Source organism: Zeus faber (assembly GCF_960531495.2).
Source record: "Zeus faber genome assembly, chromosome: 13".
Taxonomy (NCBI): domain Eukaryota; kingdom Metazoa; phylum Chordata; class Actinopteri; order Zeiformes; family Zeidae; genus Zeus; species Zeus faber.
The window spans coordinates 25,623,993-25,636,426 of NC_137198.1; the positions used below are offsets into that span (position 1 = coordinate 25,623,993).

Genomic DNA, 12,434 nt, shown 5'->3' on the forward strand with positions numbered 1-12,434 from the left:
TATCATGTTGCTTTTTGTCTTTTATGCACCAACCTCACCAAGTCACTTTCCTTGTATGTGCAAATATACTTTTTTCTGATCTATGGTCAAACACCACCAGCTACCACCTGGTGTTGGCTTTAGTCCAAGGATAGAAAGTCAACGATGAATTAAACTATGATGGTTTTGAGAGATTGAGAGAGAGATGAGAGATTGAGAGATTTGGGTATTGAGGGTATGGCTTACAAACAAGTGCAACATTGAAGTAACTCCGACCAAATGAGTAAAAGCAACATATCTTTCTGGAGCGTCAACATCAGGCTGACAGCGGAAAATAGAGATTTCACACGACGTTATTGGTGATTCAATTTAGAAACTTTAAATGAACTTATTTCAAGAAATGTAATTAGTTATGTAAAGTTAAAGCTTACATTAAAAAAAAATCATCATATATATCTTTAATTATTGGAATTATTTTTCTTAACAAAAAAATTAATATTTTTGCTTTCATTTTCTTTTGTTACTCCACAAGCGCTCCGCAGTTTGAATAGCACTGCTTCGAGTCTACCACCTCACAGGAATTGTTCAAAACTTGAAGACGAACCTGAATAGTAATTTAAATTTGAACAAAAAATACAATAACACCTACAGGCTCCAAACCTTATAATAAAATTAAAAAAAATTAACAAAATTAAGCCTTCCAGCCTTTGGGCAGGAAATCATAAATAAACAACAAAGAGTTTATTAAATAATGTTTTGCATCAAAATGATCAAACAAGTCTTGGTAAATCCATAGTGCAATTTTCACGTGACAAGAGATTGTTCAGCACAAAATAGGGACGAGCAAGGATAACCTTCTCCTCTGTACAAATGTTTTATGTTCTATTTTTGGAAAGTTTGAAATGGAGTCTGTTCCCATCCATCAGCGAGCCGTTTCCGTCACGTGGAAAGATAAAAACTTCTTAGAAACCTCTGTACTTCTTGCTGTAATTCCTTATTTTTTTACAAGCCCGTGTTTTTAATTGGTCGTTTTGGGGGTACTATACAGTATACACAACAGATGCTTTTCTATAGCGCTCGGATCTAAAAACAAATATCTTCACGGGAGCGAGAAGGACAACGTACCTTACACTAAGAAATGGTGACAAGTGGGTTTTTTAAATTAATGCTTAAATCGTGAAAAAAAACAAAAAACCCTTGTAAAGAACACTTTAGAGTTGTATATGTACAGTGCTGTGGAAAAAAAAAAAGTACTTGAGTACCCATCCTGGTTAACCTCAACGAATGGTTTCAGATATTGATATAAATTGTAATATTAGACAAAGGGAACCTGGGTAAACACACAAGACATATTTTGAAATTGTTATTTTATGTATTTAATGGGAAAAAAGGATAAATTCCCATATCATCAGTGTGAAAAGGTAATTGCCCACCCCGCCTTAAGCTTTTAGGTGCGATAACTGCGACCACACCCTTCCTGTCATTTGATATCAATCTTTCACATTTTAGCAGAAACTGGGTTTTTTTTCAGACACATAGTTTGGTTTTCGGGCGTGAGCGGCCGGTTTCAGGTTGAAATACCTCGGTCCGGAAAGGGGTCACAAAGACATTTTTAAGGCTCCAGGACTTCAACCGAACATCCAAACAGAGGAACACTTGCAACCATGGTGAATCTCAGTGACAGCTCGTCCAGGAAGTCACAAAAGAGGAAAAGGATGTTCCCAGAAGACCCTTCAAAGAAGAAGTGCAGGCCTCTCTGTTTCGAGACAAACACATGTATAAGACAATTGCATTTGACCACAATTATAGTACAGTGGTACCTCGACTTACGACTGCATCTACTTACGACTAATCCAAGATACGAGTAGCGATAGTGGCAAAAAATTTTATCGACTTGCGACCGACTGCTCCAAGATACGAGCGTGGAAATTTACAGTTGGCGCGTCGGCGGCCAGTCAGCAGTCAGTGAGCAGTCAGTCAGTCAGCAGCCAGTCAGCAGGCGACCCACATCCTGTGTGCACGTAGTTCGTGGCTTTTAGATTTTTTTTTTCCATATTTCCTGTGTTTGTGCTGTGTATTTTGTTTATTTTCACCCTTCATGATTTCATAATTCATATGGGAAAAATTGCTTCGACATACGACTGTTTTAACATACGATAGAACGAAATTACAGTCGTAAGTCGAGGTACCACTGTATTTGTTTTTTAATGTTATAATGAACCCATGATGTGCATATATAACTTGTTGTCCCTTTCTTGTCTTGGGGCATAGTTCCAAATTCTATAAAACATATTTCATAGGCATATCTGGCCTAAACATAATACAGCTAAAAAATCATTAAATGTTGGATCGTTCCACCAGGTCAAATACATACATTACTACAAATAAAATAAATCGTAAACAAGCAACTGACAGGATTGATTAAAAAAAAAAACAGTATGTCCCATAATACATCAGGACAGGTTGTGTCTGCAGCAGTCGCAGTCGATCACTGGAAGGCTTAGAATTCAGTGTGCTGCACGTTTTCTTTTCGAGATGAAGTAGAAATTGCTGTATCGTTTGCCTGCCCACATGGATATATTTTTGCAAAAGTGCCACTGTAAGCCGACGGATGTCGAGTTGACGATGAGGATTTAAGTACAGCTGGCCGTTTGGGGAAAACGGGGACGCGCAAAAAGTTAAAATAAATAAATAAGGGATCAGCGGAGAGTAGCGAGACGGGAAACGTAAATTTCCTCATCTTGTGTCTGTATGACGCAAGATGAGACACTCATGTCAAACGACAGGAAGCACTTTGGGTGCAGTCATTTCCACTGAAGGAGGTGCGACCAGTTATCATTATAATGAAAGAAAAATGGGTTTACTCAGGTTCCGTTGTCTCATATTACATGTTGTGTAAAGATCTAAAATCATTCAATGTGACAAATATGCAATGAAAGTGGTGATCTGGAAGGGCCAAGTGCTTATTTTCCACGGCACTGTAGGTGTTGACAAAATGGGATGAACTTGATGTTCCAGATGAGGAGTGTGATCTCTTCTGTTGTGTGTGTATGTGTGTGTGTGTGTGTGTGTGTGTGTGTGTGTGTGTGTCCAATTGACTTGTCCGATGGAGTCCAAATATGGGAATCACTCCACCGCCGACTTCTCTTCTTTGCCGCTTTGCTGCTTTCCCGCCGATCCGCATCCGCCGGCCTGCTTGCCCTTCCCGCTGGCGCCCCCCGGCGGCGCCTGGTTGTGTAACGCGTGGAGCCGCTGGGCGGTCACCTCAGCCTCCTTCACGCCCTCGCAACACTTGAGCCACGCCTCGGGAATGGCCTCCACGCCGTAGTGGGCCCCGGCAATGGCCCCCGCCATGCAGGCTATGGTGTCCGTGTCCCCGCCCAGGGCAAGGCTGTAGGCCATTGTCCTCTCCAGGCCTCCGTAGCACTGCGGCAGGCCTTCCCGTGGCTGCAGGCAGTGGAGGACGCAGAAGATGGCGGTGGGCACAGAGTGGAGCGCCGCGATGCCATTTCCTGGGGGAAAACAAGTAGTAATCAAGCTGCGCAGGGACTTTCAGAGGGGCTATTCACAGACGGGTCCGTCAGTGTGTCTACAATGACGTAAGATTTTACCCATTTTCATTTTTAGATAAAATAGAATATCAATATGTGGCGGTCAAGGTTGATATTGTGGCGGCCACCACAGATAAATCAATGTCTGGGAAACGCTGCATGCTTTTTTGAACAAATTAAACATTAATAGCGGTATTAATACCGGTACTGTTAACGGTATTGAAGTTGAAATAAGTTGAAGATATATTGAAATTAAAAAATATGGATTTTATATTATTTAGGCTATACAACCCATTGCTATATTGCAATAAGATTAAGAAATTTGTCTAAGAAGCATTTTCGCTATTGTCAGAAGAGACTTTTCTCCTCCCTTTTTCATTCCCGCTCCATCGCCATCAGAGATATGGGGACATGCGCGAGGGGGGCGGGTCCAGCTCCCTCCGTCTGGCTCTCACACACACGAGGAGACTCTGTGAGTGAGCGACGTCACTCACTCACAGCATGGAGAATGCATGGATGCGTAATGCGCAGAAAAAAAATCTGTGTTTATTCTGCTCTCAATTTGTTTTTCTCTTAAAAAATAAAAAAAGAACGGATAAGAGTGCTGTCAAAGTACTGGATCAATAAGCAGTAACTAAGAGTAGTAGTACATGTACCGTTAAAATCTTAACAATACCCATCCCTGCTCGTGCCCCGTTCCTCCGTACCCCGCCCCCACACTGTTTTTAGTTGTTGTATTTGGAGGAACCGGGTGCACGGAGAGCTGTGTTTGTGTCAGTGTCCAGACGCGCCGATTCACACATAAAAATATATTCATGATTCCCCTCATTTATAATTCCTAATTGAAATGTTATCCCTTTGCATTTTGTAAGCTGCTATCGGTTTTATCCTGTTATTGTTATGCACACTGACTGAAAAAACAAAAACGACTGCTCGACTTGGAGAATCTCAGTCGACTGACGGGTTTCCTACTGATGATTCGAATCGTCGACTTTCAGGGGGCAGCCCTACTTTATTCTGTCAAAATGATCGATTTTGGTGGAATGCAAAGTGTCAATCAGTGACATTCAATATGGATTATGCCAAATCCAAATATGGATAAGGCATTCTTTTGCCTTGGACTTTAATTTAGGAATGCACTGATCATGACTTTTCCCGGCCGATTCCAATTCCGGCCTTAAATAAAAAAAATCTCTGTGGCCATCTGAAATTAGAGGCAAGAACTGCATATTAAGCACAACGAGAAAAACAAAGATGCTACGTACATGTAGCATCAGCAGTTGTTTTTGTTTTAAATAATATTTTTTATTTCTGTATACTTGACTTACTCTCGGGGAAATTAGTTCTCTGCAAAACAGAATGGTCTGACTTGAGCCTTGTTTTGGAAAATGATTCCAATGCAGCTTGTGTACATGGAGCGCAGTGGAGTCACTTAGGGGGTGAGGACCGCACTGGGGGACAGGGCAGTGACACCAAGATGACTCTGATGTGGGGATGGGATGGTTTGAGCAGCCACACCTGACCTGGATCTAGGTGATGGGTCAAGAGTGGCTGCATACCTGTTGCTCATCTGTGTCTCTGTGCCGGAGGGCCCTGCAAACGCCACTTGGGTGGCGTGTGGTAGGTAGAACTACCACAGTGGCACCTGAACAGGGACATCGGCATGGGGAAGGGACACAGAAGGGCTGTCCAAAGACGCCCGGGTCAGTGGGCGGCCCCAGCACCAACCCTCTCCCGACTGGCGGCAGCAGCACCGAGGGGTCCGGTTGAGGACCAGGGGGGAGAAGCAACTGCAGCAACCACGATGGGTAACCGTCTGCTGCTAGCTCCTCCACCCAGCAGTCACCGCTGGGACCATCCAGCACACCAGCAGCCGGGCCAACCCTCAAAGCAGCCCCCGCTACAGCCAAGTCCGGCCACGCTTTCACCAGCCAGTGCCGCAGCCTGAGGCCCTACGCTCCAGAAGGGAGGAGGGGCCAGTCTGTCATCGCCTTGGGGGAAGGAGGCCGGTCGACCGTGCTGCTCCGGGGAACCAGGCCCTCTGGAAAGGGACCTGTTAAATGTTTTCATTTTAAATTTAAATAAATGTATTTTTTATAAAAATGTGGCGTGCATATGTCCACATACATCCTCTCTGTGTGCACAAATGACGAAGCTTTGTCCATGCGCCGCTCCATGTGCTCTGCTGCACTGTCCATCCCTCTCCGGCGTCTGTGTCTTAGAGCAAAAGCCAGCCGGTTCGGATTGATGGCCGGTCAACCAGTGCATCTCTAACTTATGTCAGTAATTTTTCAGTTTGTAAGAGTATAGTAAGAGCGATTTACGACTGCATTTAGTGGCACGGTGGCCCAGTACATCTAAATGCACAGCAAGAAGGTCCTGCGCTTCGATTCCTGCCTGGGTCGCTGTTGGCACCGTGCTCCGGCGGGTTATCTCCCAAATAGGAGCCTTTCTGTGTGGAGTTTGCCTGTTCTCCCCATGCTCACATGGGGTTTCCTCCACCTAACGTCAGTAAGGACCCCCACCAAAAACATGCACACATCATCGTCTGACCAGTGATGCACACACAAGCCAGGTGGGGTCAAATGCAGAGGCCCCATTTCACCGGCCACCATCCAAAGCATGTGCATGTGTGTGTGTGTGTGTGTGTGTGTGTGTGTGCATGTGTTGTAGTGGCGTGTCGTGTGACAAATAAAGATTCATCTTCTTCTTAAGGGTTGTGCACTACGAACGGATTGTTCCCGAGTCTTTCAGGGCTCAACACTAACTTTTAAAGTGGCAGGCATCAACTTTTGGTTGCCGAAACTGAAAATATGGTTGCCATTTTTAGTCACCTTATAATTTCAGTAATTAAGATATGCATTTATAAGTCAGCTTACTAGTGAAAATGTGAAAAAAGAATGTTTAAAAGCTTTATTACAGTAACCCAACAATTCTTTGGAGTTATGGTTTCATCTGATACTCTTGATACATAATTTGAACCTTCAGAGGGGAAGAAACAAGTCAGGACAGACAAGAGCTGTGATAACACTAACTCCTCTGGTCACACTTGGCCTGATCACACTTAGTCTCTGTCTCTCTCTCACACCCACATGTACAGTATATGCTCAACATACAGACAATAAGAATCTGAGCAGAGCTGTTTTTCCCCTCATTAACAATGGTAAATTCAAATTTGCAGCCTTCCATTTAAAAGTAATTCTCCACCAGATGAGGACTGAGCTCATTAATGCTGCCTGTCTACAAAGATAATTGTTTTTTGTATTATAACAACTATATGTTGACAAGAAAAAAAGATCAAGTTAAGACATTTCCTATATTTTAACTTTATATTTTAGTTTTTCTTAGTAAACAATATCGTTTCAGTTAGTTTTCGTTTTTTGTCTATTTTTAACTAAAATGTTTGAGGTAACTGTACAGGGATGAAGTATGTATGGTGAAAAAAGGTCGGAAATATACTTGTGGTGTGGTAGCCGACGGTCTTCCGAGTTGAACGCATCACCTACGACACGCATTACGGTTTTCTGAGCCCCTGAACGCGGCATCGCTTCCTGCTTTGGAGAGACTAGAGCCGTGTCCTAGTACTCGTTCTAACGTAATATCAGAGAACGGGTCCACTAGTTAATCAATCGCGGATGGTGCTGTTCTCCCGGACGGATACAAAAAGAAAATTAAAAATGCTAAAATGGGTTGACTTTTTTTTTTTTAGGGGTTAACAGGACAGTGGTAGTGTGCCGTGGGATTATTTCACCGCAAAAAAGGGAAAGACAACATCATCCTAGAAGATGAAAAAATAAATGAGTAAATAAATAAATAAAAACAGACATATTGTGGATACTGACCCAGTTCGGAGATGACCTCTTCGATGCTGACGTTGCTCCGGTCAACGAGGTCTTTGATTCTGTAGAGTCTCTCACAAAATGGCTTCTCTGCTTCCTTCAGCCTATCAAAAAATATCGATATAATTCACATACAGTATACCTGAAATGTCACATATAGTTTCAAAAGGTAACTTATTGGCCCCAGAGAGGACATGGATGTGCTCCTCACACTCTTGCGTCGTTGCGTGCGGACTCCTCCGCCTCCACCTCCTCCATCTCTGTTATGAGCGTGTCAAGGAAGCGGCAGGGCAGGTCCAGCGCCCCCTGCAGGGACAGGTGGACGGCCAGCGCCTGCAGCACCGCGCCGTTGTAGCCCAGCGAACACGAGTGGGTCAGCATGGCTCCCAGGCGGCTGTACTGGAGGAGGTCAGAAGAAATTCTAATTTTTGTCTTAATTGGTTCCTTTTCGGCTCAAACTGCACTCCTTGGATTGAATCCAGTCTTGGTTTCTTAACTTCCGACAGAAGATAAAAGTTAAATGCCTGTTGTGTGACTACCTTACTTACTTTCACATAACAGCCGTTTGCAGCATTTGCAACAGTGAGCTCAGTACTACTGTTAAGCATCGCGCTACTAGTAACAAAATGAAAATGCTATGTTCATAATGAACTGTCTAAAATGAATTAACAGTGTGTGACTGGATTATATATTATTTCAAGTAATGCGATCATTTTGTGTGCCTAATTGTGTGCACCCTCTAGTAAAAATGTAATTGCTCTATACATTGAATAAATACCGACGTCAAAATCGAGCACTCAAGTAATCATGCACATCCCGAAAGTCGTCAACAAGTCGGAATATTGTCATGATCGTGATATGATTTTCTTTACATTTGTCCTTTTTAAATAGTAGATTTTAATCTTGTAACGAGGATTGGCTATTGGTCGGAAGAAATATATATAGGGTTTTGGTTATTACATTGTTTACTTCATTACACTGTATGCAAAACACCTTACTTCAAGAGTCTCACACACACACACACACACACACACACACACACACACACACACACACACACACACACACACACACACACACACACACACACACACACACACACACACACACAGTGTACATATTATTTTTATCTTACATTTTTTTATCTCCACTCTTCTTTTTTCAATTGATTTTTTAGGTTGTTGTTTTATTGTATTTTTTACTGTTACTTTTATGGTTAATATGTATTGTTTATCAACAGGTTCATTGTATATTGCCATATTTTTATTAGAATTTGCTTGTTGCTTGATTGTTATGTTTATTGTGTATTTTCACACTATTTTCCATCTAGTTAACTTTGATGTTTGTGTATCGCCATGTCATTCTATTGCCTATTCTAGTTTCCATCCATCCATCTATTGATCATCGATCTATCTCTTCACCCATCTCGGTACAGTATCTATCCATCCATCTTATATATCCATCTATCCATCCCCTTTCTTGACTTGCACTGCTTTTTGCTGATCCGACACCTGAATTTTCCCCCAAAGATTAATAACATTTTATCTCACCAAAAAAGGTCCCTTTATGCGATGAAATATTCACTTTGAATTGCTATTCGCGTTGACCTCGCCAAGCCCCAATGAAACCACCAACAATAACTTGTGCAGCGGGACTCTTCATCAAAATTCACAACCTCGCCGCGATTCCAAACAGAACCAGCTCGTGTGTATATCTCCTTACCTGCTTGACGTCAGCGGGGTCGGGGAACGCCAGCGCGAAGGGCGCCGCCCTCATTGCGCCGCCGTTGCCGAAGGAGCCGCGGCCGTTGAACTGGTCCCGGGCCGGCTGGAAGACGTCGCTGAGCTGTGAGGAAGCCAACTTCTTCAGAACCTGGATCACACCGGAGCCGTAGCCACGACCTGGAGACATACTGTACTCCTTAGCAAACCTGGAGGGGAGAGAATTCGGATTAATCTTTTATTTTCAAGTACTTAGAACAAATATCATCAATTTTCAATGTAATCTTTATCAATTCAAATACAATATAATCTTAGTCTCATTGTCTAATATATATATACACATACACACACACACACAAACATGAACATTATAGGTAACAAAGCAAAATTCATGGCTGAGCGGGTGTATTGGATTACATTGGATTGTACAGGTGAACCTAATGACGTGCACACTGAGTGTATGTGGTAAAAGCCATCCTGGAATTTGTCTATTACGTAACAATTTTAAGAACAAAACCAGGGCGAATATCACAGGTTTTCATTTTTTTTCTTAAAGACTTTTTAAGCACTTCAGCACAAAAGGCACGATTTTCAAGGTACTTATTCCAGATGAAACTCAAGCGCTTCAAGCACCTCTTCATAACATTTTTACACCAGAATTAGTGGGTCTATACCCACTAATGCTGGTTGGAACCAGGTTGTTTTTTTTTTTGCTTTGTTTTCGGGGTAAACCCGCTAAAAATAAGCAACTGATGCCTTAACCATTGCCAGTAGACAAGTATGCCTTTCTTTTTTTTCCTGGTCTGGTGCATCATGTTCGATGTCAGGAACCTGCTGGAAAAGGGGAGTGTCATGGTTGCAGTGTGATCGGAAAAAAAACAATAGAAGCAGCATGGAGTATCCATGCCCACACTAGCGCACAGGCAGCCCCCGGTGCCGGTCCTTCTGCGGTTCGGAGACCAGCTTGGGGCGGTGCTGGAGTCCCTCGGAGCCCGGCGGGGAGCGTAGGGGTTCTCCACTGTGGTCCCCATGGAGCCTTCCCCACAATCAAAAAATGTCATGGTCCCACATGCAGGAAAAAAGTCAATAACTTCTGATTTTGGATTCTAAATCGTATATTAAATGATCTAATGACACACGGATATTCCTTTTTATTTAGGCCCCAACATCCAGAACTTCAAAGCGCGTCGCAACCCCCAGGTAAAGGGGCCAAAATTAGCGGGTGGACCCGGGTGTCCTCTCCACATCACAGCTGATCAGAGCTGGAGCCGATAAAACCCGTGACTATTGCAGGGTCATTTGTCCCAGGAAGGAAACCCTGACCTTTCCCACTAATGACAAATGGCAGATGTTACCCAGTTGTTGGAGCAGTGGGAAAAGGGTACAAGGACCCGGTAAGAATCCCGGATAATACTCAACAAGTCACCTGCGAGCCATGTCCCGCTCGTCAAAGCCGGCCCTGGTCAGCAGAGACTGGACGACGCACCGCGCCATGGCCGTGTCGTCGCTGTACTCCAGGGTCCCTGACACACACACACACACACACACACACACACACACACACACACACACACACACACACACACACACACACACACACACACACACACACACACACACACACACATACATTTTTAAGATACTGTTCTTGCTGTGTAAGTATAAAGTTTCCTTGTGACTTATATTTGTTTGCTATTTCTCTGCCACTTTTTCCTATGTGTTGCTGTATTTTATATGCGATTTATTTTTTGTTTATGAGATGTAAATAGATACAAGTATTTACGGAAAAAGGAGTATACAGAGAATGGTCTATTTGTGCAAACTGTGCATGTAATTTCATTGAGCCTCCAATGACTTAGATCTTCAAAGTCTCAATTGATGACAAACATCTTACGTTTGCATAATATTAACCTATTGATATTATGTTGCTTCTTCGCTTTTTAATGTTACGATTTGACAGGCCGCTGAAGTCGCGGCGCTTGCAGTGGCCGATTTGCAGCGTCTCACTTCACGCTGCGTTCAAAGTCTTCGGAATTTTCAGCAACGTGCCGCGTCTCCAATGAGACACGAACTGCTGCTGAACTTCAACGGAAACACACGGTAAATTGTTGGTGTTATCGTACGGACACTCAACCTCATCTCAAATTTGTGAAACCTTTATTCAATTTGTGAAAACAGGAAAAAGGTGGATTTTTTTTCAAAGCATTTTGAGTTGCATGCCGTGAATAATACACACACACACATATATATATATATATATATATATATCCTCACTTTTGTAATGAGGCGTTTTGCATACACAGCATAGAGTGAAATGAAGTAAAACAATGTGCAACGTCGTAAGTAAATAAAGCAGCGTTATTGGGTTATGACGCAAAAGTGCCCTTTAGTGCAACCTGAACCGTAGTGCAGCAACGTCATAAGTGGCGTCATAGCGTCCGTATGTGTTAGTGACAGACAGATGTGTTACAGCAGCTCAAAACAATACACTATAAACCTAAGAATTCACTAAGGATGATTTAATCAAAAAACAAAACACCTAAAAATCGACAATAGAAATGTGGACGAACGGATTTCCACAGGCATGGACAGAAACTAAGGCCCGTGTCAAAACAAAAGTGAACGGTTTTTCATTTTCGTGAACGAGATGAACCCGTCCCTCCCTCGGGCTCCCCCCGGATCTCACCGTCGCCCTTGGCGTCGTCATGCAGGCTGCTCAGATGCCTCAGGACGTGCTCCATCGGCACCTCTTCCGCGCCCTCGAACTCCCCGCCGACACAGTCGCCCAGCACGGCCCCGACCAGCGCTCCCTGGAACCGAGACAAAGACGCCGCCGCCGCTCCCCCGGCTCCGGCCCCGATCGCCCTGACCGCCGTCATCGCCATTCATCGGTCGGAAGACAACGATCCTCTCCCCCCGCCCCCGTTCTTCCCCTCGTGGTCGTTCAAGCCCCCGACGAGAGGTCCGGGATCCCGCGGGCAGAGTCGCTCTCCCACGCCGCGGCAGCCTGCGCTCGTCTCGCCTGCGCTGCTTCTACCCACGGAAAACCGACGACGTCCTACCGTAACTGACAGAGTAGAGCGGAACGCACAATCTGCCCTGGGACGTGGTTGTTTCTCCCCCAGTGCGAATACGTGCACATGTCCGCGAACGGGGGCGTCATGTGTCATAATTATAACTGAAGTATCTCGTCATTTTGATGAAGTACGTCGTAATTGTAATAATTTTTTTCTAGATTGTTTTTTTTTTTTTTCCATATTCTACATCCTACAGTGTGACATATTCAAGATCCAAGATTCAAGATGTTTTATTGGTCACATACATATACATACTTTCATACGTAT

At 43.7% G+C, this 12,434-nt stretch overlaps 1 protein-coding gene across 1 annotated transcript; it reads right to left on the minus strand.

Moving 5' to 3' along the window:
• Nucleotides 1-705: 705 nt before the first annotated feature.
• adprs (ADP-ribosylserine hydrolase) lies at nucleotides 706-12,070 on the minus strand. Its single transcript, XM_080011853.1, has 6 exons — nucleotides 11,777-12,070; nucleotides 10,517-10,613; nucleotides 9,092-9,299; nucleotides 7,581-7,768; nucleotides 7,373-7,473; nucleotides 706-3,491 (listed from the first exon to the last, which is right to left on the minus strand). The coding sequence occupies exons 1-6, from the start codon at nucleotides 11,973-11,975 to the stop codon at nucleotides 3,106-3,108; spliced, it is 1,179 nt and encodes a 392-aa protein (XP_079867979.1). The 5' UTR covers nucleotides 11,976-12,070; the 3' UTR covers nucleotides 706-3,105.
• Between the last annotated feature and the right edge of the window lie 364 nt (nucleotides 12,071-12,434).